Below are 26,231 nucleotides of genomic sequence, written 5' to 3' on the forward strand. Positions count from 1 at the left end.
CAATTACAACAACCCTGAGTAAAACACGGACTGGCGATTCAGAACACCGGTGAACAAATGTCCTCAGAGACAAGAGGGTCTAAGAGCTATAGGATGTGTTACAATCCATATGGGGGTTTAAGGGTCGACACCAACCTGTGTGTCAACCTCCCATCCGTCATATCCACCCGCTAGGGCGTTCACGAGACTATTTTTACGTTCCAAGATTTACTCTATTGTTAAGTCTGTGCGAAGCTGTCCTAACACATCTCTGAATCTCCGTTATCTCGTGAAAATCTCAACCCAATTAGGGCTTTGCTTTTATTCACGTTTGACTCTGCACCTAACCTGGGGGAGGTGGTGAAACGGAAATAAATGAGATTTCTTTGTAGAACCTGACCAAGGATGACTATATACCGTTCGTCCTCAAGTAATGTCTTTACTCCCCTCAAGTAAAGGGTCCTCCTCCGTCCCCAGGATGTGCCACAACGTTGGCCAATTTGCCCCCAGAGTTCGACAATCCATAACCGAGCTGCAAGGAAAGGTGTGGTGCAGGACGAGATTATCGGGCCCGCGCGGGAACGAGGGAATCGGACTCCTCTGATAACGGCGAACCCTAAATGCCACCCCTCCTTGCTCCGTTACAGAGAATGTGAGCGAGAAAAGTTTATTCCTCGGCTTCCTGCACAACAAGGAGACCTAACTCCTGTCCCGCTATCACCGCCCACTACAGACAGGAGTCGACGTTGACCAAGAGCGCGTAAACACCGAGCCTTCTCTACGCCTTCCGCCCAGGCCGGAGGCTGCCCCGCCCCTTCCGTAGACGTACCGGAAACGAGGGGCTTCCGCAGAGGATGTCCCGCCCACTCGCCTCAGAAGCGCCTAGCTCAAGGCTCCCTAGAATATGCCTGCTAGTCCCCAGGTTGGTTGGTTTGTTTTTCTCCTTGAAATGAGAATCTCTTCATGGGGCGTCCTTCATTATTCCCTTCTTGGAAATTCCGCGTGATCTTCTAGCCCTGAAATCCCTCCCACGGATGCAGGCGCCTAAAAGGCAGCCCCGCGGTCTTGACGTAAACTTGAGCGCCGACACAGGAAGGACCCCTTCCTCCCCCTTGCATCTGCTTTCGTCACTACCGGTCTGCGCTGAGCCTGCCTCCGGGAGAAGCCGCGTGCCGTGCTGCATGGAGCTGGTAGCTGGATGCTACGAGCAGGTACTTTTTGGGTTCGCTGTACACTTGGAGCCCAAGGCGAGCGGCGACCAGGAGGTGAGAGCCCGCGCGGGGAGGGGCCGCCGCGGGTGGGGCGGGCACCATAGGGTCTGGTTCCCACAGCGCAGCAAGGGAGCGCACCGTCTGATTTCTTAGGGATTCGGTGACGAAGCTCAGGAGACTTAAAATACACGTTAGCCTTTTAAAACACGGAAAAGGCATTTCATACGACGAAACGATGCCTGTCTTTCGTAGTAAACATTCCGACTGCTGTGCACGAAGGAAGCTGGCATTTCTGCAAACGGGCCAGTGGGCCGTAGATTATGAATCCAAGTTGACAGCCCGTGAGGTGTTCAGGGTTTAATGAAAGAACAGTTCGCTCTTTCACTGAATTTATGTTCCGGTATTTTACAGAGTATTTGAGCTAAATCCGGAAAAACTCCTCACAGATAAAGTGACACCAGTTTATTATTGAGCCCTTACGGTGAGGCCAGTACTTGCAGTGAAGGTGCAGAGAAGCCAAAGGCATGGATCCTGCACTGGAGATCTTCCCGACATAAGGAGGAGAGGATGAGGGAGGCAGACACGTGCAGAAAAATTACAACAAAATGTAAGAACTTTACTGGGTGTGTGCGTTAAAAGGTTAAGTAAATTAGCAGTAGTGAAGCAGATAGGACATACCCAGGACTAGAAGCAAGATCCCTTAACTTTTAGTCCTGTGCTGTTTTTTTTTTCCCCTAAGCAGTCCTAGGTATTTCCCAGAAACCTGTTTCATTGAGTACTTGTTTATGAAGAAGTCAAAGTGTCAGTCTTGAATTAACTAGAAAATTGGAAGTATATGACTTGACTGACTGTTTTTGTTTATTTTGTTTTCTACTCTGGTGGTTAATCTGCCTTTGGCTGAAAAGTACGTGTTTTGAATACTCAAAGATGATGCTACTGATTGTGTTCTTTCCGTAATTACGTTGCGTTCCATGTTCCAGACACAGAGTAGTCCTCACAGCACCCCTCTGAGGCAGATACAGTTATTCCCATTTTACAGATGAGGAACCAGAAGTTGAGATAGGTTAAGCGACTTGTTCAAGGCCACAGAGCTAATAAGTGGCAGACCTCGGACTCAAATTCCCAGGTGTCTCTGATGCTTGAAGCGCTTAACCATTACCCAGTACTGCTTCTAAACCTAGTCAGGCAATATTCCGGATAACCAGCCTTCCTTCTGTAATATGCACAAGCAAAGGTTGTTCTTTGATTTATGGCCATAGCAGCTCTTCAGGAATGTTGTACCTTTACTCAAGAGAGGCCCCCTGGGTCCTGATTGGTGGAAGGGCTATCCTGCTGTCGTTTTTAGGAATTAATTTGCAATAACACATCCTAAGTGTGTTCAAACATGTTTGGTGATTTTTTTTTTCTTTGTTGGTTTATTTGTTTTGCTAATACTTCTTGATGCACCTCCCTTAATTTGTGGGGTATGTGTGTGTGTATTCAGCCGTCATCCTTCGCACTCAACCAGTCACACTTATCCAATCCAGAAGTTTCATGGCAGCAAGCATAGAGTTCTCAAGACCTCATCATTGGTCATTCTCTAGGGCTTATGTTCGTATTAATGCAAATCCTGTTCATTTTTCTTTATAGGCGTTGTTATATTGATACTTATCTCTGTGACATCATATTGTGTCTTGTCTGTCCTTCCCACAGGAATGGCAACGCCCTTAGGTTAAGGACTTCTGTTTCTTTTGTTCACTGCTCTGTTTCCACTGCCTAAAATGGTGCCAAGCGCATAGTAGTTATTCAGTATTTGAGTGAATAAATTCAAATCAAGATTTGGACATTTGAGTGAATGAATGGTATGAAAGTGTAACATCCAAGTAAATATATTAAGGAGTTAAGGATTTGGATGGGACCTTAAAGTCCCTGTAGCCCAGTCTTCATAATTGTTTTGATACTCAGCGATGCCTTCCCATCTCCTGCTTTACCTTCCTTATTCAATTCTCAGATTGTTTGTGTGAATCTCCCTTTCATTGCATAGTCTTTTCTCCATTTGTAGGATCTGTTGAGAGTTTTCATAGATCGCGAAACCACTTATCTCCTTGTAGAGAACTACGATACGATCGTGGCATGGCACTGACTGTATGTATCACTCTTTAGCAGAAATGGACTCCTGTGGCCGACTTCACTCACCATGCCCACACTGCCTCCTTGTCAGCAGTGGCTGTCAGTAGCCGTTTTGTAGTCACTGGGAGCAAAGATGAAACCATTCACATTTATGACATGAAAAAGAAGATAGACCATGGGGCTCTAGTGCATCACAATGGTAAGAACATTGTATTCTTCAAGACAATAATGTTGAGGTATTATTACTTTACAGTTTGACTTCAGATGAACAATTCATTAAGTGTCTGATACGTAGCAGATTCTGTGCTAGGAAATATAGAAATGGAAAAAATGTGGTTCTTTGTCCTTAAGTTACTCACAGTCTGTATTGGGACAGAAGGGAGGCACTTAACCCAGTCTAGAGGGCAAGGAGGAGGAAGCGAGTTTTCATTGAAAACTTCCTTAAAATGACACCTGCATAATTTTATAAGAAAAGTATCAGTTGTTGGCTAGGTGAAACTTGCAAGGTAGAGAAAAGGACATTCCAGGCAGAGCAGGCAGTGTGACGAGCACAAGTGGTAGCATCACGTGAAGAGCCGACTTTGTTGAGGGCCATCAGGTACCCAGCGGTATGCCAGGAAGGTATAGTTGTATTGTCAGTTCGCAGAAGAGAAAGCCTAGGCTCAGAGATGTTCCATGACTCGCCCAGGGTCACAAAACACTGGAACTGGAACTTAACCCTAGGTCTAGAGCCCGTTTTTTGTTGTTTTAACAAATATTTATTTATTTATTTATTATTTGGCTGCGTTGGGTCTTAGTTGCGGCACACGGGATCTTTGTTGCGGCATGTGGGACCTTTCATTGCGGCGCGTGGGCTTCTGTCTAGTTGTGGTGAACAGGCGCCAGGGTGCATGGGCTCTGTAGTTGCAGCCCGCGGGCTCTTTAGTTGTGTTGCAGCGTGTGACCTTAGTTGCCCTGTGGCACGTGGGATCCTAGTTCCCCGACCAGGGATCAAACTTGCGTCCCCTGCACTGGAAAGCAGATTCTTAACCACGGAACCACCAGGGAAGCCCGTAGAGCCTGTATTTTTAACCACTGCTGTGTCTGGGGAGCTGTAAGGGGCTCGCTATTATGAGAGGATTGGAATGGAGGTGGGAGTGGCTGGAGAAGTAGTTGGGGCCAGATCTCGGGGGCCCTTGCGTGGAGGAGGTTGGGGGTTGAATGAGAAGGAGGCAGCAGCGCTGAGGAAGGTGTTCGTGGTTTGGATGCCTCTCCTGGAGAGGTGCCAGGAACAAGTAGAGGACTGACGAGGGCCTGCCTGACTGAAGTTGGAGGCTGTGGATGGACTAGCATGTGTTTGCAGTAAGCCACAGACATTTCTGGAGCGAGAGGATGGTTACTTGACGTGTGCAAGAGAAGGATCGATTTACAAGGGAATTGAGGGTTTCGGAGAAAGAATAGGTTGTCAGCCTAGAGAAGATAGGGTGTCAAGGGTCTGCAGATCTCCAGAGTAAAAAAAAGCAGGTGGATTGTGAGTGGAAGAAGGGCTGGGACGATGTGAGGCTGTGGTCAGAGGGTAGAGTTAATGTGGAAAAGCTCTCGGTGGTAACGGTGTCCGGGCTGTAGGGGTGAGGGACGAAATACAGAGGAGGCAAAGGTTACTGGCATCGAGGAGGTCGGGGGGCTGATCCGCAAGCCACAGTTGTGTGTTCCACGCCGATGGTGCAGTTGACTGGGGTAATGGGAGGACCGAGGGACAGAAAGACTGAACAGGTAATTTTTTCCCCTGGTATTGAACATCATGTGCTGTTTTCACTGCATTTTCCCAGGGGACAGAGAAGGAGGGGTTTCACATGTGTTCCAGAAGGAAAAGGGAAAGGAAGAAAGAACTTAAGGCAGTAGAGTCACTTAAATACATACTTAGTTTGAGGAAACTCAGCCAAGCAAGTTAGTTTCCTGCAGTGAAAGGCAGATAAAGACAGGTACCCTTTTTCTTACACTATCTTTCGTATATTACAGAAGTTCCACACCAAGCATTGGCTTCTAGCAGTAAATTTAGAGTGATCAGCGTCTTTCTTATATTAGATGGTCCTTAGCTACTTTGACAGGTGTCTCGCTTTTCAGCAGAAGCTCGGCTCTGAGTGATTTCAACGTACGTTCCTTTTCCTGTCTGTCTCCTAATCCCAGTTCATACAAGGAAGCCGCCTCTCTCCCTTAGGCTTGGAGGAAATAAGTTAAACGAGTCTCGTCTGTCCAAACCCATTGGTACAGGTGTTCAACAAGAAGGGACTTAGAGAGAGTTTGGATAGGGGATGAATGAAATAGGGTTCCTGATTTCCTTCATTCCTGGTACAAATCCTGTTTTTCTAACAGTTGGTAATAGATAAGCTCTTTTCCAGGGAACAAATGGAGTCGTGGAAAGAAGGAGTAGAAGATGTGGGAAAGCAAAATTCCCAAAATGAGAAGTAGGGAAGGAGGAAAGCATGGGCAAAGTGGCTGAAGTTTCCCACTTCGAGGAGAAGGGAGTCCATAAGCCCACATATTATTAGTGCTTTTTGGGGGTGCAGAATTATTCCTCACAGATCTCTGGCTCTTTCAATATAAAGGGCAGTGTAAAGGATTGACCAGGAGGTGTGCAGATGGACAGTAACGACACAGGGGTTCACACTCTTATTCTGAGAAGGACAAAATAGTAAATATTTAGGCCTTGCGGCTGTACAGTCTCTGTTACGACTACTCACTTTGGCCGTGCCAAAGCACCCGTAGATGTTTTGTAACTGAGTGAGCCTGGCTGTACTCCAGTAAAGCTGCCTTTACAAAACCAGGCCAGCAGCCAGATCTGGCCGGCAGGCAGTGGTTTGCTGACTCCTCAACTCTAGGGCAATTAAGCTGGGTGACACAGACTTTAAAGGATAAGGAGTCTTACTTGAGGACTGTTTTGAGGGATTGAGTACTGGGTTCTTCCATCACCTCACCTCGCTCCAGCCTTTTAATATTTGAGGAGCGCTGTAGGGGAAATTCATGGGCGATCCAGGCTTCAGTTTGAGTGGAAGGGAGTGCAATGTTTTGTAAAGAAGTTAAAAAGATGTAGGAAGATTTGTTAACCATGGAAGGAGAATACAGAAGACATAATTAGTGTATTGTTTTATGAAATTGTAATAAATTCTTATGACAGTGAATAAGAACTGTGTAGAAGTCAAATCAAAAGTAGCTCTGAAGGCATAATAACTGCATTATGGGTGGGTGGGTAGCGGATTCACTGTTTGGAAAGTAGAAGTCGTATGGCTGTGCGTCTTGGTTTGATCCCCAGATTAGCTGGTTAGTTTTGTTTGACTTCTGCTCAAACTATCCTAGCCAGCCATCTCCAAAGTTTATGATTATGGGGATGTAAAGCAAGAAGGTGAACTGATTAGTTCAAACCTGTATCTGCAACTAGAGAAACGCTTTGCTGAAAATATTTACATAGGCTTGAGACTGTATGATCTTAGATGAAAAACAAATTAATTTCTTCACCCAACACTTCAAGGCATGTTTCAGTAATATTAAGATATTGGATGTTTTCTTACTGCAGCATAGCCTTCAAACCAGAAATGGAGTTTGCACCCAAAATGAATGTTAGTTCTGCCTGTCTTGGTTTTTCCACAGGCACAATAACTTGCCTGAAATTCCACGGCAACAGGCACTTAATCAGCGGGGCAGAGGACGGCCTCATTTGTGTCTGGGATGCAAAGAAATGGGAGTGCCTGAAGTCGATTAAAGCTCACAAGTGAGTCCAGACTTCCCCATCGGTCTCCAGGTGCCAGTCAGGTTGGGGACTAACTGTCAGTTTCCTTTTAGAGGACATGTGACCTTCCTTTCCATTCACCCGTCTGGCAAGTTGGCCCTGTCTGTGGGTACAGATAAGACATTAAGGTAAGTCATTAAGGCCCAAGAGCACCTTTACTAAGCTGTGGTCTTCGTTCTCCAAGTATAACAAGAACCCACCCCTGGGACATCTTTTACTATAGTAATTAGATTCTGTTTCTGTATTGTCTCACGTTGTCAGCCATTTGATGATATTTTGACACAAGGGAGAGGTTGAAAGCTAGTGAACCTTTTCATAACGGAAAAAAACCGACAAGCTCTATATTCAAACATGCAAGTTACATTGCAGTTGTAAGCTGTGAAGTAGAGGGTGATCCTAAAAAGAAGAGTTTTAGGGGGTGAAACCTTTTGAAAATACAGTGGACTCAGCATACATAGGAAAGGGCTGTGGGAACAGAGCGAGTTTTAATCTTGCTTGATAATACTTCACGTGGTGCTGTAAGAAAGAAGGCAGTTCTTCTGAATAGCCAAGTAGTTAGTAAATTTTCATTTGAGTCTTCCTTAAACTTACCTTTATACCTGGTCAGAGTTGGTGATCATGCCGTAAATGAGCTTCCTGTTTTGCAGAACATGGAATCTTGTGGAAGGAAGATCGGCATTCATAAAAAACATAAAACAAAGTGAGTATTTTTGTTTGAAATGTATTTGAAAATTTGATGGGACGTGAATGTATATACACACATTCTTGTGAGCATGTACATATACATTTATTTTTGTGCGTGGTGGTGGTTCCCTCTGAGAGCAAATGCTTTCGGTTCATTTCTTTGCCCACTTTAGATTGGGATTCTTGGTGTGCCTCTGCCGCCTTCCAGCTGTATGACCTTAATGAGTCTTGGAACCAGTTCGTTGTCTACAATTTAACTCACAAAATACGTGTTATAAGTTTGTTGTGAAGATTGAATGGGATAATGGATGTGAAAATGCAGTGTAAATATTTGCTATTTTTATTATGACCCTGATCAATTTCTTTTTTTATTCATGAAATACAACAGCTTTGTGCTTTTAACTTACAGATGCTCACATAGTGGAATGGTCCCCAAGAGGAGAGAAATACGTAGTTGTCATTCTGAACAAAATAGATGTCTATCAGCTTGACACTGCATCCGTCAGTGGCACCATCACAAATGAAAAGAGAGTATCTTCTGTTACGTTTCTTTCAGTAAGTGATCGGCAATCAGTGATGGGAGTTTCGTATGTGTGGTGATATTGTTGATGACATTGTTGATGTCATTGTTGACATTCTGGATAGTATGTTGATGACATTCTGGATAGTATTCTGTTTTTGCTCTCCTAGGAATCTGTTGATGACATTCTGGATAGTATTCTGTTTTTCCTCTCCTAGGAATCTGTCCTTGCAGTGGCTGGAGATGAAGAGGTTGTAAGATTTTTTGACTGTGATTCACTAATGTGCCTCTCTGAATTCAAAGCCCATGAAAACAGGTATTTTTTTCACTAATCTCTGTGTGCATGTACGTGTAGAATCTCTTATAAATGCAGTAGCTTCATAAAGCAGGGTATATGTTTTTTATGAATGACCGCAGACATAGACATATCTACATATATATGATTTCTGGAACCTAAGAGGATAGTGGGCATGTTGTTGTCTTGGCCTGAGTGATACAGAAGTGGTGAAGTTGTCATCAGGACTAGTCACTTGCACAAAGAATTTATTTTCCCAATAATTTCATTAGACTTGAGGCCTGAAATCCTCAATCCATGCTTGAGCAGGGAAAAACAATTAAACCATCTTGAGCTCTGCCCCTGACCACTCTTGTCCTTTCACTTTATTCTCCTTGTCCACTTCTAGCGCCTTTCTATGCTATTTTTTTTTCCTGCAGGAGAAATAAATGACATATTGACCTCTGTCTTGTGCCAGTTTGTTATCTCTTGCTCACTGTATCTCTGGGGGTAAATGTGAGTCTCAGAGTAAACGGTTAAGTAACTGGACCAAGATTACCCCCCTGTTAAGTGTTGGAGCTGGGAGTCAACCCAGTTCTGTCTGACCCTGCCTCTGCTGTTTCCATCTGTAATTTTGAAAAAGTCGATTATGGATGGTTATACGTTAATGTGTTTTATTTGCATATTCTTTTATGTTTCAGACAACTCTTAGGTTTTATTTTCTAAATAATAGTTCAGCTTTAAGAAGTCTCTCTTTGTAAATACTCAGAATACTGCAATAATTAGACAGGCCCTAGTGTTCCCCTGCATTGAGAAATGAACATATTCTTCAAGGCCGCATAGCACTCACGAAATTTGGGCATTCATTCATTTAACAAGTATTCGCTGAGCATCCATAATGAAATATTGCAACCAGAGCTTGCACTCTCCTGGCTCTTACAGTGGGGCAACAGAGATGACAAACAAGCAGGTAATTGTAACAGGAAGGACATGGGTATTATGACTTGGGAATAACACGGGTAACTTATTTAGATAGGTTGATCAGGGAAGGGGGAGTTAAGAGAGACCTTAGGGATAAAGGAGCTATTTCTAAAAAGAGGAGAGAACTGTAGGCACAGTGGCCCTGAGGGAGGAAAGAACTTGGTGTATTTTAGGAACAGCTAGAAGACCCATGTGACTGGGTCAGAGTGAGCCAAATGGTGCATGGCCTTGCAAGTCATGGTGAGGAGTTTGAATTTTATACTAAGTGCCTTTGTAGATATTGGTTTATCTATGTCCCACCACTTCCTCCCTCTCCCGTGTTATTTTAAAGCAGATCCAAGCTTTGTAGAATTTTAAGACTGGGAGTAACATGGTTTGATTTTTAAAAAATTGTTAGGGGGCAAAAATGGAAGCAGCGAGGCCGATTAGTTTACTCCGTAGTCCAGAAGGAAAATGATAGTAGCTTAGACTATGGGTGGCGGCACTGGGGACAAGAAAAACAGATGCAGAGGAGGAGGCCTCGGGTCATCTCTGTTGTCTTTTCACTCGGTACTGACCTTGTAGTTTCCTGAGGTGAGGGGCTTTAAGTATCTTTATTTCCTTTATGATAATCTGATGATTTATAGTTATCTGTCACCATCTTTTCAACTTTTTCTTAAGGTATCATTGACAGTCAATTTTATCTTGGAATTTAGACCCTGAAAATGACTCACCAACTCATGGGAGCGTGAAGCATGTTAAATTTTAGGCACCGTTCATTGAGCAGTTTGGAAATACTTGAAGCATTGAAAAGTCAAGAGACTGTGCATAGTAGCTTTCTAGCAGTATCATACTATCTGGAAGAAAGGGTCTTTTATGGTGTTACTATTTCTATCCTAGGGTAAAAGACATGTTCAGTTTTGAAACTCCAGAGCATCATATTATTGTTACAGCATCGAGTGATGGTTTCATCAAAATGTGGAAGCTCAAAGAGGACAAGGTCAGTGTCTCAGCACAATGTAAATACACTGAATGGGAGTCTTACTGTCAATATTAATTTTGAGTTAAGTGAGGTGGAATTTTTTTTAAGGGTCATAAGGCATAGATCTTTAAACTTTTAAAATCTCTTCCAGGCATGATTGACATTCATGGTTTTAAAGTTAGGGCTCCGTAGCACTGCCTCAGGAGTTGGTATTGGTGAGTCTGAGCTGGCAGGATTCCAGAACTCCTGCTGTTTAAATCAGAGAAGCACGACTTTCTTCTCTTTTGTATATTGATGTTCTCTGTAAGATTTTGTTAAATAAACATAGTGCCATTACTAAGGGAAAAAAATGGGGAATTTTTGATCAGCTGTAGAACTAACAATAGTTTTGAAACAAATAATTGGAAATTTAAATTCCCTTTGGTAGTCTCCCTCTTACAGATTCTTGGTTTATTATTCTTCATTCTCTGTGAATGTGGTTTGTTGAGTACCTACTTTGTGCATGGTTCTTTGTTAAACCCAGAAATGACCACGATAAAATGGTCGCTTTCTTTAGTGGAGCCCTTCTTAGAAATTGGCTCTCGTGAAGGACTTAGTCAAACCAATCATGAATCAAGATAATACATTTCTTCTAGGCAGTATATGTTATACTCAAAATACAGTGTAAGTTTTAAATTAAGGTAACATGTTTATGGAAAAATGAAAGTAATTATTTAAAATCCCTCTGTGTTAGTTATCACGAATTGCTGGTCCTGTTTCAGGGGGTTTCCCCATCTTTGCTGTGTGAAGTAAACACTAACGCCAGGCTGACATGTCTTGGAGTGTGGCTGGACAGAGTGACAGACACGAAAGGAAGCCTGCTTCCAGCTGTAGAACCATCGCCTGGTAAATGAAATTGATCGTTTACAGAAACTAAATAATCTGCTATCTCTTTGAATCATTAAAGTGGAGGAGATCCAGATGACTTGACTTTATTGTGGGCTTGTGTTTATTTCAAAGGGAAAAACACTCTTTAAATGCAGTGTCTCTTGTATTTTAGTAAGTAAACAAGAACAGTCCAAAAGGAAAAAAAAGGAATCTGGCCGTGAAGTCCAGGAGGAAGAAAGGCAGCTAAAACCTGACACGAAGAATTGCGGTTTAACTGGTAACAGTAATAAGCCAACAAAAGGAAGCAGCCTGGTGTCAACCAAGAAGAGGAAAACAGTAGAAATGTTAGAAAAGAAGAAGAGCAAAAGGAAGAAAATATGAATGATGCGTGAACCCCAGATTTCTCCTAGAGAAAAACTTGCAAATGTACTTTTTTTTTTTCTGAGTAAAAGCTAGGAATTTCTTCTTTTGAAGAAAATGTACAGCTTAAAAATCACTTTCAGGATTTTGTTTTTTTAAACAGTGGTAAAACTTTTTGATAGGCAATATTTTATTAATTATATATCATGGCAATATATAGTATGTTAATGTGTAATATATAATTTTTACTGTTGTGTAAGGCAAATAAAGATCTTTCTCAAAATATTATAGCTTAAAATAATACAAAATCTTGAACGCATTTCTTTACCAGAAGTAGATAAAGGAATTGTTTTTCAGATTTTTCTCCTAAGTGAGGGAGGAATGAAAAACCTGCATTACTTTGGCTTTTTCTCGTGGTTCTAGTAATTTTAATGCGGATTTTGTTTGTTTTGGTAATAAAAGATATAAAAAGATTTTCATACCAGGAAGTATGTTAAGACAAGCTTAAAAATTAGATATATAAAATAAAATATGTATGCGTAAAGCATATGCTTAAGTTTAGGGCTACGTACATAAGAAGGTTAAAGAGAGGCTTCCAAACTTCATGTAACTATTCTGTTTCCAAGCAGTGGTTTGTTTAAGAGGTAACTTAAGGACAGGAAAATGACATTTCCTTTTTTTATTTTCCCATCTGTTTCAGGGCATCCAAAAAACTCGCTTAGCTAATCTTCTGACAAAGGTGGTCTTAAAACTAGCCGTTGATGATACTCTTTTCTTACCTAGAAAATTAAAGCATTTTCCTTAATGGATTACTGGATGTTTTGAAGAGACACAGTAGTAGAGGATTCATAGGTCTGACTTAGCTGGGAAGATGTTAAATCCCTGAGGCCACCAGTGGACTCCCCCCTGATTAGGCAAAATGAGGATCTTAACACTTGGACACTAAAGTGCCGCTCACTTCATGAGAGGAAATCATCTAGGAAACGAACCAAACCATGTGTCTGACATTTCCATCCATCTCTTTGTTATCTTACTTCAGGCCTGTAAACAAAGATGAATATAGGTTTGGTTATTTTGTTTTTGAGACTTTACTTTTTTATAGCTGTTTTGGGTTTATAACAATATTGAGAGAAGGGACAGATTTGCCACTCTGTTCTGTTCATCTCTCCCCATCTCCACCACTGATGATCACTGAGCTTTTTCCCATCTCCGAAGTTCTGCCTTTCCCACAGTATCATATAGTTAGAATCATACAGTATTGTAGCCTTTTCAGATTGGCTTCTTCCACTTACTAACATGCATTTAGGCTTTCTCTGTGTCTTTTCATGGCCTGATAGTTCACTTCTTTTTAGTAATAAATAATACTCCTTTGGATGTACCACAGTTTACCATTCACTACTGGAGGACATCTTGGTTGCTTCCAAGTTTTGGCAATTACATAAAATATTGCTCTAAACCATGTGATTCGAGCATTTTATTTTGGTCTGTGCGCTTGTCTGCTCAGTGACCTCTGGCAGAGCTTGCCTGGTAGTGTACTTGGAGGCCATTGCACAAACCAGTTTGTATCAGAAAATATCTATTTGGGGGGAGTCAGTTTCATTTCCTTTTCCTCCTAGGAATGTACAGTCTGTTTATAATCTCAGCCATCTCTGTGCTGGGTTGTCTACTTTGTTTGATATTAACGTAGGAGCAGCTCCTTATCGCACATTCACTCCTCAGTATTTTGAAATCTCTGAAGGCCACCTCTATCTCCACTCTCCATTTGTTTATTCACTGGGCCTGCGATGAACAACGCTCACCATGTACCCGGCACTATCCTAGATTCTAGGGGCCGAAAAGGAAAAAAAAAAAAAGATCCCTACACAAAGGACAAAAGCTTTGGTAAGAAATGTATTACAGCCTGTGGTGGCTGGTGGCAGCTTGACTTCAGTAAGAGATGAGACTGAGTTTTGAACAAGGAGAAAAAGGCATTTCTGGCAGAGGGAACGGGATGCTACCTCTGTTAAGAAACACTCAGCTGCAAGAAACAAAAAGCAGCTTTGGCTATCCCAAACTTCAGAAGGCACGGGGATGGGTTTATGACAAGGACACAGGTGTCTGACAGGCCGGGGCCGGGAGAGAGCCAGACCTCCGAAAGAGGCAGGGTGCAGCCAGGGCAAGCTCTCCCTCCTGTCTCTGACTCTGCCGGTTGCCCTCTTTCTGAAGCAGCTGCTGACTTCTCACTACATGTCCTCGGCCTCTCAACGCGTGCTTGTGGGGCCCTGCTGTGCCAGGCAACAGTCCTCACTCGCGAGAACTTGCATGCTAGAGAGGGGAGGTGATTGCAACTCGTAAGTTATATACCACTTAGGTAAGTGCCGTGGAGAAAAATAAGCTACGGAAGGAAATGCAGATGGTCGTAGTCTTAAATAAGATGATCCTGGAAGGCCTCACTGAGCAGGTGACATTCGAATGAAGATTTAAAGGAGGTGAGGGAGTGAGCGGGAGATTATCTGGGAAGAGGGTTCCGGGCAGATGAAACAGCTGCACGTGCAAGTGCTCGGAGGTGCACGCAAGGAGGCTGGAGCAGCATCAGCAAAGGGGAAAGGAATAGGAGCTGAGGTCCGGGAGGGAGGTGTGCAGGGCTTTGCGGGAGGTAAGGGAGCCACTGGAGGGTTTGGAGCTGAGGAATGACTGCAGTCCAATTTGTAACAGGATTGTCCTGGTCACGGTACTGAGAACAGACTAAAGGAGTTAGGCAGCCCTACCCTTTACTGTGTGACCTTATACCAGCTAGAGAACCCCTTTCTGCCTTAATTTCCTCCATGTATAAAAGCAGAAGAAAGTAATAGTCTGTACTGCATAGGGTTGCTATGAAGATTAAATGAGTTCGTCGATGTCAAGCACTTCAGTGTCCTGCGTGTAATAAGCTCACTGTATGCTTTGCTCATATTATTATGGCTCTAATATATGAGGTCCTAGTGGCAGATAGGGTAGGTTGGAAAAAATAGGCAGTTTTTTTTTCATAATCTCATTTATTAATTTCTTGGAGAAAATTTTATTGAATGATGTCAATCTTAAAGCTATAAAATACTCCTGAAGACCTAGTAATTAGTATTGTGGATACTCAGTAGATGTTGACTTGCAACACTGCAACTGGCATTTGATTTTGACCATTTTTGCTTGAGCTCTGTTTCAGTGTAAATTCAACACATACAAAGCTCCAAAAATGATAAAATAATGCTCAGAGTGAAGCGCTATTCCTTCCTCGTAAGCTCCTCTGTTGCGGCAGATGGTCTTTATTGCTCTGGTTATGGGTGGGTGTACATGTGTGTCTAGCAGACAATCCTGATTTGAGGCCTCTGTGGAAAAAAACAAAAACAAAACAGAAAACAAACTAACAGAAAAACATCCCATTGATAGGCCCCAGTGGCCAGAGACTAAAAACTTAGTCCCTCACACAATCTTCGTCACGCCCCATGACACACTTGTGGTTCAGTGTTCCAGTACTATTCAGTGGGCTCCTAGTTAAGAGCTGAGCTATCTCCTAAAATATGCTAATGTCAACTAGAAACATTACTAAACACAAATCCTTGTGTGGAACCAACTGAAACAGAGCAGAAACCTGTTCCTTTCATTTCTTTTATATTTTATGATGGACTGCACATGAAACTATGCATTATAGTAGAGTTAAGGGTGTAGGACAACTTATTTCAAATAACAGCTCAACCAAGGGCTAGGACTATAGGTAACTAATTCTCTGTGGTTCAATTTAAGTCTAGAAGGCAGGGGGAGGATCATGGTGGGCTTAACTAAGGTTTGAAGCTTGCATCTGCATAGGGAGAAATGAATCCCTAAATCATCCCAGCTGGTTAAGGCAAGTCCTGTCATTTTTTTAAAAAAATTAATTTTATTTATTTATTTTGGCCGCGTTGGGTCTTCGTTGCTGCACACAGGGTCCCTCTAGTTGCGGCGAGTGGGGGCTACTCTTTGTTGCGGTGCACGGGCCTTTCACTGCGGTGGCCTCCCTTGTTGCTGAGCACGGGCTGTAGGCGCGCGGGCTTCAATAGTTGTGCCACGCAGGCTCAGCAGTTGTGGCTGTGGGCTCTAGAGCACAGGCTTAGTAGTTGTGGCGCACAGGCCCCGTTGGTCCGCAGCATGTGGGATCCTCCCGGACCAGGACTCGAACCTGTGTCCCCTGCACTAGCAGGCGGATTCCCAACCACTGTGCCACCAGGGAAGCCCCTGTCCTTGTTTTTTCAGGAGAGTCTTCCATTAAGTTGTTGAGGGTCTGGCCTAAGTGGAATTGCTCAGAGTTCTTAGTCACTGTCAGCTTCGGTTGGTTAGAATCAGCTGTGGTAAACACAGACTTCACTTTTGATATCTGAAAAGTAGGAGTTGCTGCAAGTGGAAGGTCTTCTTTCAGAGTATGTATGCTGCCAACAAAAAATTGTCACTCGCCATCTGCCTCTACAAGGATTAGGTCCCTAGCCACTGCACTCACTGACCTTCCACACACCATGAAAGGAGTTCTGGCTGGAGATCAGGAATGAGGCACCCCGTGCTCCGGGAAAAACTGGCAGAACAGGCCTTCAGAGAGTTAGATATTTTCAGGGGAAGGTTTTATGAGCCCAATTTCTTGCATCTTCTCACATCTAGAAAAGCACTAAAATCATTAACAGAGACACCTGCTCCTCGTGACTAGCACCAACCTTCTGTCAAAATGTGTGCTCGAGGGCACCCAACTCCCTTTACCAAAAGCACATATACTGACTCACCCCGCAGCCACCACCTCTTCGGAGCAATTCCTCAGAGCTACCTGAGAGGCTGTCTCCGGGGCTATAGTCCCCATTTTGCCCCCAATAAAACTTAGCTCACAACTGTCTCCTTGTGCATTTTTTTTCAGTTGCCAATGCACTGCAATTTGCTTTTTCACTCAAGATTGTATATATAAGATCTATTCTTGTTGATACTTGTAGGGGATGAAAGAGAGAGATGCCAAACGTGACACCCACCCACATTTTGGTGTTACAGCAACTGAGTGAATGGTGGTGCAGGAAACGCAGGGAAGAGAAGCAGATATGCAGTGGGAGTGGGGATAGCGTGTGGCCACGGGGGCATCACAGAGGTACTTGCAAATGTAACTCACCCACTGTCCCCTCTTTTTTTTTTTTTATGCGGTACGCGGGCCTCTCACTGTTGTGGCCTCTCCCGTTGCGGGGCACAGGCTCCGGACGCGCAGGCTCAGCGGCCATGGCTCACGGGCCCAGCTGCTCCACGGTATGTGGGATCTTCCCAGACCGGGGCACAAACCCGTGTGCCCTGCATCAGCAGGCGGACTCTCAACCACTGCGCCACCAGGGAAGCCCCCCCCCGACTGTTCCCTTTTAAGACGCTTTTCAAGTAGCCTCACTCTTTGAAACAAACAGGGAAGTGAGCCACACTGTCTAGCCTGTCTAGTGGCCACCCTATCTTCTGCAGATAGAAAGTAGTCCCTTCCCATGGTAGCAAATAACGTGATCGGGCTAGAGTGACAGTCCTCCCCGATGGCCTGCATCTGGTTGACACCTGGTAATAGGGCCCTCTGTTGATGCAGTCCTTCAAAATCCAGCCTCGGATGCCCTTCACTCCCATCGGTGGCAGCCCCACCCCCTCACCGCAGACCTGGCCCAGCTCGCAAAGGCCTCTTGCAAAACTAGACTCCAAGCCTGGGCTTCCGGATTTAGGCCAGGCTGGCTTGGATCTGGGACGAGTGCTGGACGGCCGGCACCACGCCCAGCTCCCCGGATACACGGAGCGCTCGGCGACTCCCTGACCCGGGGACAAAGAGCACGCGCCGGCCTATCCGGCGCAAGCCCCGCCCCATGCCCTGCCCCCGGGACGCCCGGAGCGCCGCGACCTCTACCTCTAGCCCCGCCCCGTGCCAAGCCCCGCCCTCGGACTCAGAGAAAGCGCTGCGACATTTCCGGCAGGAGAGCGACTCCTGGCTCGTAGGCGTGTGCACCCTCGTTGGCGAGTGCAGACGTTTGGGAAGGAGGTTCGTGTACTTTGGAATTATTATTACTATTATTTTACACCTGTTTTGACTTTTAGAAATGAGTTGAGAGGCTTTGCTGCCGCCTGCTCTTTGTCCTCCGGATCCAGGCGGCGGCTTTAGGATGCGTGGTAGGTGCTTGTGTAGTCCCTCGTTTCCTGCTTTCCTTAAAGTGGGTTGTGAATCCTGCGGAGACCCTGAGCTCCTGAGGCAGATGCTTACCGAGGTAGCGTCGAGGTCATTAGTTTCCTGGAAGTTTTATTGGGCCAGCTCCTTAAAAATCTCTGTGGCTCAGTGTTACGTCGAATTAATGACGGTGGTACAATTCCAAGCCCCCCCCCTTATAGACAATAATTTAAACAGAAGAGGTTATGTATTTTCAAGCTTAGTCTCGTTGGATACCAGATGCATTTCTTTAAGAAATTAGGAGTTACACCCTGATTTGCCAAGGGTGTAGGGTTCTACGTAATTATGACTTGGGCTTTGTATATTTCATCCTCCCTCCTCGCGCCCCATCTAACGATAACTATGAGTGATGCAAAGTTAAATAACCATCTGAAAACTTTACAGATGTTGAGCATTGAAATCAATTCTTCGGGCAGGGGTGAAAAGCAGCACCCTTTCCCCCCAGAAAGGGCGACTGAAATACTTGAATTAAGGGCACAGGAGATGTGTTTACTTTCCAGTTTAGTTATAATTTGGTTAGGTGTTGAGGAGATTAGCTCATTCACTGTACGGAGCTGGTCAGTGAAGTGTCCTGTGGGCCTATGTTATATTAGAATTTAGGTTATTACTAGAACGGCTGGTATCTGTTCAGCAATTACTTTGTGCAAAGCCCCTTTACATATTATCCCATTTAATGCCCATAGTAGCCCTAGGAAATTTGTACCGTTGCTATCCTCAGCGTAGGTACGGTGAAGGAAACTGAGGCTTAGAGACGTTGGGTGGCTTGCCCATTCTTCTTAGCTCCCAAGGGGCTGGAGCTGGAACTTGGACGCACTGCTTCCTGGCTGCTAGCGAGCTGTGCTGTTACTGCCTCTGATCCAGCCCCTCCTCCGCAGGTGCAGGCCTGGTGTGATCTTCCATTTGGACAGAGTGAAAGAGAACAATGGAGAAGGACTCTGGCCCACTGTAAGTGCCCAGTGAAATGGGGGTGGAATAGTCAGGAGCTTTTCAAAACCAGAGTTTCTTTCATCATCTGAAAAGGGCGCTGAGCCAAGACTGCTGGACAGCTTGGGCTGTGGGAGGATATGGACGTGTACGCCAGGGACTTGTGTTCGAGTCCCAGCTCTGCCACTGACTCTAGGCAAGCCATCTAACCTCTCTGGGATTTATTTGCGTTTATACAGTGATAGGATGGTTCTGGAATGGTGACCTTTTTGATCCCATTCTACGGTTCCATGCTGTTCCGTTTGTTTTGTGTGTTTCTAACACGGTTAGCACCGATTTCTCACTGCTCCGTTTTCAGGGTGCCTATACATTGGATCGGCTTTGGCTACGCAGCACTGGTTGCTTCCGGCGGGATCATTGGCTATGCAAGAGCAGGTACGGTTTGTAGTTATTTAACCGCTTAAAATCTTACTCCCGGTGAAGAGTGAGTCCCCAGGGTCCTCAGACTGCAGTCTTACTGGAGTCAGGTTTGCTTTAGGCCCTCTCGCTGGAGTGCAGGCGAATTATCAGCCCTGCAGCTGCACTTGCCTTTGCGGTTATCCGGCCGAGCTACACCAGGCTTCTTGTCCAGTCACTTGGTTTTTGACTCTTTAGATAAAGACACCGGTTAGGGATGGTAGTAGATTGTTATTATCATCACCTGCCATACATCAGCCTTGACCCCAGAGGGCCATCTCTGCTCTTCAAGTAGAAGGAAACCTCTAGTCTTCGCAGAAGCAGTTTTGAGGTCTCCGCATTAAATCAGGCACAGGTGTGTCAGCGAACACGCTTGTTTCCACCCCACTCCTTGCCTGCGTCCCCCCTGCCATCACACACACCAGAATTCTTGCTCTCCAGGTCATTTTTTAACTCACTGACCCTCTTTCCCTTTCCTTTGGGGATGAGCCCAAGGTCCTGCCCATGGAGAGTTCCAGTCCTTGCAGGGTTAATCAGGCCTGGCTCGGAGCCCTCCCTTTCTCCCTGGGAGGAAGTGTCCTGCCTGTTAGAGGAGAGAGGACCCATGTGGTACGACCCTGACCTCTCTGGTAAAATGGCAAACTCCCCCACACATTTTCCTCGTTGAGAATGCCTTGGTCCTGGACCGCGTTGAGAGACGTTCTCTTTGCTGTTTTCCTCTGTAGGGGAGGGCGGTCTGGTGGATTCTGTCAGTGAGATGAGTGTCTGCCATTGCAGTGCAGCTGTGTGTTTGCTTCCCTGCAGGCAGTGTCCCGTCCCTGGCTGCCGGGCTCCTCTTCGGTGGATTAGCGGGCCTCGGGGCCTATCAGCTGTCTCAGGATCCAAGGAACATTTGGCTTTTCTTAGGTATGTCGGTTTCAGCGTCTCCCTGACGCATCCCTGGGTTGGTGGGATGTGACAGGTTCTTCACATTGCGACGGTTTTACTGCTTCTGCCAAGTCCTAGGCAAGTTTTGAAATGAGGGCGGGGGGGGGGGGGTGCGCGTCTTGTGCTGGTTTCTACTTATCTTTTATGTACAGAATATGGAAAGGTTTTCATACCTCATGAATGGAGATTTACCCAGTGAAATAACTGTTAAACTTGCGTAAGGCAGGCATGTGTCTCTTAACCATTGTGATTCCCTGCTGAAGGCCGTCTGCTTCAGCGTCTCTGAAGGACCACGTGTCTGGGTTAGCTTTGCATCGGTATTGCATTTTTCCCATTTGAAAATTATTTGTTAGCCTTTTAGATGTAAACTAAGTGTGTAAGATGTAGGCCCTGCCTTCAGGGAGGCTTTCCCTTCACCGGGGACATAAAACGTGACTGGGGCTGCTGCTGTGTCCTATGGGCAGCACAGACGGTGAGGGGCGCGGGGAGGGGAAGATTACTTATCAGGGTGGCTTTGGTGCATTTTTCCTGAGCCCCACCCTGTGTCAGACACCCTGCTGGGTGTGTGGGCCCCTCGCTGTCCCCACAAACCCACAGGATGAGAAAACACGCAGTTCTGGCCCTCACGGGGAGCGGGCGTGTCACAGCGGTTTGTCCAAGTCGGCCTGGGCGGGGAAGGAGGAAGCACCCAGCTCTCAGCTCTGCTCGGCGGCTCTCTTGCAGCCCCGGAGTTACTCTCAGGCCCCTCTGTCCCCTTTCTGACACCCCAGCGAACAACCTCACCATCTGCTTGAAGACAAAACAGCAGCCGTCACGTGGAGATTCCCTCATGCCATCACCTCTAAGCCTTCCCCTGTCCTGGTTCTTGTCTCCAAGGCTGGTCCCTCCACCAGGCTTTGGGTCTCTACTGCTTCACCTTCCCCGGAGCTTTACACCGTCACTGATGCCAGCCCTTCCTCGTATCCTGCCTCTCAGGTGGATCCCACCCATTGATGCTCCGATGTGTTCATCTCTCACCCATTTAAAAAAAAAAAAAAGGACCTCTCGTGACCCCACTGCTTTCTTCAGTTGCTGCCCTTCTGCTTCCTCTTCAGGAACTTCTCTTAAAAAACATCCATTACACTCCCATCTTCACTTCCTCGCCTCACATTCTCAACCCACCTCGGCCTCCACTTCTGGCCCCTTAGTCCACGGGAATAGCTCTCCCTGAGGCTGCCAGGAACCTGTGTGTTTCAAAATTCAGCGTACACTTCTTAGTCCTCATTTTATTTGGCCTTTTAGCTGTTCTCAGCACAGTACACCAATCCATTTTCCATTCTCTTGTTTTTCCTTTTTATTTTCTGATTCCCTTTTGTCTGTTTTGTCGACCTGTCTTCCATTTCAACCATTAGATATCAAGGTTCTTAAAACCTGGCTCTTTTAATGTTCTTTATACTCTCTCACTTGGCAATATGGTTGAAGCCCAGGTCTTAAATTACCACTGATACACAAATGACACACAAATTTCTCTCTCCTCCGAGCTTTACTCTCGTGTATCCAGTTGCCTGCTTGAAAGCGTTCAGCTGTGTCATGGCATCTGCCCACACCTGGCTTCCTATCCTCACACACGCTTGGTCTCCTGGTGTCCTGCCTCCATTTGGGTCTCCATTGGTCTCCTCCCCTCCATCTCTGTCTGATTCATCAGCAAGTCCTGTCAACACTACCTGCAACTCGTATCCCAGGCTGTCCCCTTCCCTACCTCCATGGCCACCATCCACGCCCCAGTTAGCCCCCCTCTTGCCTGCATTCCCGAGGAAGTTTCTCAGTTGGTTTCTCTGTTTTCCCTGAAAACAGTTTCTCTGTTTTCCCTGAAGTTTGCTCCCTATGGTACAGCCACAATTATATTTTCAGAATGCAGCTCTTTGTATGTATTTCTCTGCGTAATATCTTTTAATGGCTTTCCATTGCTCTTCGGAAGAAGACCACAGTCCGTCCCGTGGCCCTCGAGGCTCTGTAGGCCGTGGCCCTCTTCCTCCCTCATCGGTTTCTGTGCCACACCACGTCTAGCAGCCCCCTCTCACCGCAGGGCCCTGCGTATATTACGCCCTCTGCCTGGAATGTGCTTTCCTCCCCTTGAGCTCGTTAATTGCGACTCTTCACATCGGGGCTCAGTCTTCACTTTCTCAGCAAGTCCTTCTCCCTCAATGGGCTGGATCCCCTGTTCATCACGTTATTTGTATTGCATTAATTGGCGCCTGTAGCACAGATTATACTTCTGAGTTTTTATTTGTGTGATTCTTTCAAGTTAGTCCTATCAAACTCCAAACGCCGTTAGGGCAGAGATCTTTTTGATGACAGTTGTGTTCCCAGCACCTGGTGCAGTGCATGGCAGGTGGTAGGTATTTGAATAGATGTCGAGTGGGAAGAGCCTAAGAGCACACAGGGGAATTAGCATCGGCATAGGAAAAATGTAGTTTTCTCCTACAGCAATTTAGGAGAAGACTAAGAAATTTATGGCTGAAGAGTGGTAGGAGGTGAGGCTGGAAAGGCAGGCTGGGCTCAGACACTGAGAGCCTTTGACTCCAGTATTTGTACTTGGTCCCATTGACTGTGGGTGGCTGTGGAGCTCCCCGACTCGGGGAAGGAGGAGGTATGAGGCCTGGGCCCTTGAAAGATGGGTGGGAGTTTGGCCGTATTTTCATCCTCCAACATACAAGATGTAGTGACCTTTGACTCTCTTTATCTTTTCATCAGTTACATCTGGAACCTTGGCTGGCATTATGGGAATGAGATTCTACCACTCTGGAAAATTTATGCCTGCAGGCTTAATTGCAGGTGCCAGGTACCCTCTGCTCTATTGCTAGTTCTAGTTTAATGCCCCAAACACTTTAGACGTTCAAAATTTTACTTGTTTCAGTATATCTGATGCTGAGCATCGACTGAAATGATTTCAATTCATATACAAATAGGAAAGGCTGCAAAAACAGCAGATTTAATGTCAAAATGAAATAAGTATATTCGTTCACTTTGGAAATGGATTTTGCTTTCACATTTGCGCTCTGGTCCATCCTGGCCCCTTTCTGCAGTGGAGGAAGCTCCACGACTGCAGCCGTTCGTGTGGCTTTCAGCGCGGGGTCCATGCTTCTTAGTTGGAAGGTGTCCTTTATTGTTGAAAATTTTGCTGAAAGGGAATTCTGATTGAATCCTGTTTAACGTCAATCGTGATTAACTTTAATTATAAAATCCAAACCAGATTGTTCTTAAAAATGTAGTCTTTAAGTATAATAAAGATACCCCCAAAATAGAATTTTTAAAAATCTGCTTTGGAAAAAGGTTACTTACCCAACTTTGATCATAGTTATGATGCTGTCAAGAATCATGTTTTATAATCAGCATAGACCAAGGTCAAGAGCTGTAAACTGGGAGGCCGGAGACCTACCACTGATGACCTGCCTGACTGGGGAGGCCTTGGTCTCTCCAGCCTTGTTTTCTCATCTTCGAATTATTGGCTGTTAGATTAGGAACTTCAGCTCACGTGTGTGATTTCAAAGCCCCAGTGCAGGACTGCCTTTCACGAGTTCTTCCTTTGGCACCTCCAGGTGTGGGAGTTCATCCCTGCTTGCTCTGCCTTGGCCCCTCCTCGCCATGTAGTTGTGAGGGACCTGCTGAGTCCCAGTCCCTTAAAAATAGTCAAGTGCCTGTGCTGTTCTTTATCTGATTTTTTGTTTTTTTTTATGTGTTTCCTTTGAACAGTTTGCTGATGGTCGCCAAACTTGGAATTAGTGCGTTGGGTCAATCCCATCCGTAGTAGTCATGGCCCAGCTTGGACTCATGAAGAATTTTAAAATTTTCACTATTTTTAGCATATTAAGATAAATAAGTACAGCATTTTCGCATATTCTGACATTTTACTTAAAACAAAAACAAACCAAAAAAACCCAACTTTGCAGAGAAGAAAGTCAGTTATTATCATTACAGCCCTAAAGAGGTGGGTAGAGTGTAACACAAGAGCTTCTTCCTATAGGAGAAGCATACAGGTTGATTCTTGTATGTTGGTATCTGTTCTTTCTGAATCTATAGGTAAAATCTCCAGGGATAAAATGTAGGGTGTCGCCATTGGGGCCCCTGAAACCCTGTACCCTACTCAGAGGAACAGTGTGAAAAAGATCTGTTAATGAGATTTAGGATATCTGTTCTTCTGCTTATCTTAGAGCACAGACCTACTTTGAAATTATGTTAAGTGAAATCAATGAAAATAAAGTTTACTGTAAATAATATTTTCTTCGGTGTCTTTGTTGCCAGAGCTGTCTAGAACATAGAATGAGATGTGAATAGCAAGAAGATAAAAGAGCATGAAGGTGTTTCTGTTAACATTTTATTTAGGAATTACCCATCCTGAATAACTTAAAGACCAAAGAAGGAAAGTTAGTTATTATTTGATTAGGCATTGCATTGAGCCTCGGATTTCTAAGATTAGTAGGACTGTGTAACCAAAAAAAGAGAAAAAAAAAGAAAAAAATGAAATTGTTGTTAACCAGCACTGAGCTAACTCATTCTGGTACCCCTTACCTTAGTTTCCCCCTCTTTAAAGAAAAGGGATATTTGCTACTTAGCTCAATCCGAGCTGGTATTGATTGGATTTAGAATATGTAATTCAGGCATATACAATTTTGTGGATTGGCTTAAGCTCCTTGAAAGGAGTCCTAGTTTTCTCATCTTTGTTGTGTATGCCATGGTTTGACGTGTCTGCCAGGGCCCTCTTTTTTTTTTGAAATTTATTTTATTGAAGTATAGTTGATTTACAGTGTGTTAATTTCTACTGTACAGCAAAGTGATTCAGTTATACATACATGTATACATTCTTTTTTATTTTCTTTTCCATTAGGGTTTACACAGAATGTTGAATATAGTTCCCTGTGCTCTACAGTAGGACCTTGTTGTTTATCTATTCTATATATAATAGTTTGCATCTGCTCATTCCAAACTCCCAATCCATCCGTCTCCCACCTGCCCTCCCACTTGGCAACCACAAGTCTGCTATGTGTGTCTGTGAGTCTATTTCATAGATAAGTTCATTTGTGTCATATTTTAGATTCCACATAGAAGTGATATCATATTTGTCTTTCTCTTTCTGACTTCATTTAGTATGACAATCTCTAGGTCCATCCATGTTGCTGCAAATGGCCTTCTTTCATTCTTCTTTATGGCTGAGTAGTATTCCATTATAAATATGTACCACATGTTCTTTATCCATTTATCTGTTGATGGACGTTTAGATTGTTTCTATGTCCTGGCTATTGTAAATAGTGCTGCAGTGAACACTGGGGTGCATGTATCTTTTTGAATTGCAGTTTTCTCCAGTATATGCCCAGGAGTGGGACTGTAGGATCCTATGGCAACTCTACTTTTAGTTTTTTGAGGAACCTCCATACTGTTTTTCACAGTGACTGCACCAATTTACATTCCCACAACAGTGTAGCAGAGTTCCCTTTTCTCCACACCCTCTCCAGCATTTGTTGTTTGTAGACTTTTTAATGATGGCCATTCTGAGTAGTGTGAGCATTATAGTTTCGACTTGTAGTTCTGTAATAATTAGCGATGCTGAGCATCCTTTTCATGTGCCTATTGGCCATCTGTATGTCTTCTTTGGAGAAATGTCTATTTAGGTCTTCTGCACATTTTTCGATTGGGTTTGTTTTTTTATTATTGAGTTGTATGAGCTGTTTGTATATTTTGGAAATGAACAGGGCCCCTTCTTAAAGCATAATGCCCATAGCTCTACACAGATGGGGTGTGACCAGGATACTGGATTCTAGACCACACATTTCTGTTAGTACAACCAGAATCAAAATAAGATTTTTGGACAGCCCCATCACAGCAGTGACTCATTAAGCTTTTGGTCCACTGACACCCCAGTTCTTTTTCTCACATGCTGCTGTTAGTAATAACTACTCATAGATAAGAAAGGGTTGATGCTTGATGTCACATACTTGCAGGTATTTTTTTTTTTTTGCGGTACGCGGGCCTCTCACTGTTG

General features: G+C 44.6%; 2 protein-coding genes across 4 annotated transcripts; both read left to right on the plus strand.

The window, feature by feature from the left end:
- Positions 1 to 1,093: 1,093 nt before the first annotated feature.
- On the plus strand, positions 1,094 to 12,401 carry PAK1IP1 (PAK1 interacting protein 1). Of its 2 annotated transcripts, none has more exons than XM_079934647.1 (10): positions 1,094 to 1,244; positions 3,333 to 3,498; positions 6,924 to 7,044; positions 7,116 to 7,190; positions 7,710 to 7,762; positions 8,156 to 8,301; positions 8,485 to 8,582; positions 10,401 to 10,500; positions 11,244 to 11,367; positions 11,522 to 12,401. In XM_079934647.1, the coding sequence occupies exons 1-10, from the start codon at positions 1,161 to 1,163 to the stop codon at positions 11,728 to 11,730; spliced, it is 1,176 nt and encodes a 391-aa protein (XP_079790773.1). In that variant the 5' UTR covers positions 1,094 to 1,160; the 3' UTR covers positions 11,731 to 12,401. The 2 variants fall into 2 exon arrangements, with proteins under 2 accessions (XP_079790773.1, XP_079790774.1); XM_079934648.1 differs by having other exon boundaries at positions 1,122 to 1,244; positions 3,336 to 3,498.
- Positions 12,402 to 17,629: 5,228 nt separating this feature from the next.
- TMEM14C (transmembrane protein 14C) lies at positions 17,630 to 24,471 on the plus strand. 2 transcript variants are annotated; one of them, XM_079934106.1, is made up of 6 exons: positions 17,630 to 17,725; positions 18,784 to 18,853; positions 19,191 to 19,267; positions 20,093 to 20,194; positions 22,949 to 23,036; positions 23,948 to 24,471. In XM_079934106.1, exons 2-6 carry the CDS (start codon positions 18,831 to 18,833, stop codon positions 24,000 to 24,002), a joined length of 345 nt encoding a protein of 114 aa, XP_079790232.1. In that variant the 5' UTR covers positions 17,630 to 17,725; positions 18,784 to 18,830; the 3' UTR covers positions 24,003 to 24,471. The 2 variants fall into 2 exon arrangements, with proteins under 2 accessions (XP_079790232.1, XP_079790233.1); XM_079934107.1 differs by having other exon boundaries at positions 22,949 to 23,029.
- Positions 24,472 to 26,231: the final 1,760 nt, after the last annotated feature.

This window comes from Stenella coeruleoalba (assembly GCF_951394435.1).
Source record: "Stenella coeruleoalba genome assembly, chromosome: 10".
NCBI classification, from domain to species: Eukaryota; Metazoa; Chordata; class Mammalia; order Artiodactyla; family Delphinidae; genus Stenella; species Stenella coeruleoalba.

Bases quoted from the DNA above. Each gene is read 5' to 3' on its own strand.
- TMEM14C (XM_079934106.1), top strand. From the start codon at position 18,831: ATGGAGAAGGACTCTGGCCCACT. The intron at 19,268-20,092 runs GTACGGTTTGTA...GCTTCCCTGCAG, and splicing joins CATTGGCTATGCAAGAGCAG to GCAGTGTCCCGTCCCTGGCT. The intron at 23,037-23,947 runs GTACCCTCTGCT...TCCTTTGAACAG, and splicing joins GGCTTAATTGCAGGTGCCAG to TTTGCTGATGGTCGCCAAAC.
- PAK1IP1 (XM_079934647.1), top strand. From the start codon at position 1,161: ATGGAGCTGGTAGCTGGATGCTACGAGCAGGTACTTTTTGGGTTCGCT. The intron at 7,045-7,115 runs GTGAGTCCAGAC...GTTTCCTTTTAG, and splicing joins AAGTCGATTAAAGCTCACAA to AGGACATGTGACCTTCCTTT. The intron at 7,763-8,155 runs GTGAGTATTTTT...TTTAACTTACAG, and splicing joins CATAAAAAACATAAAACAAA to ATGCTCACATAGTGGAATGG.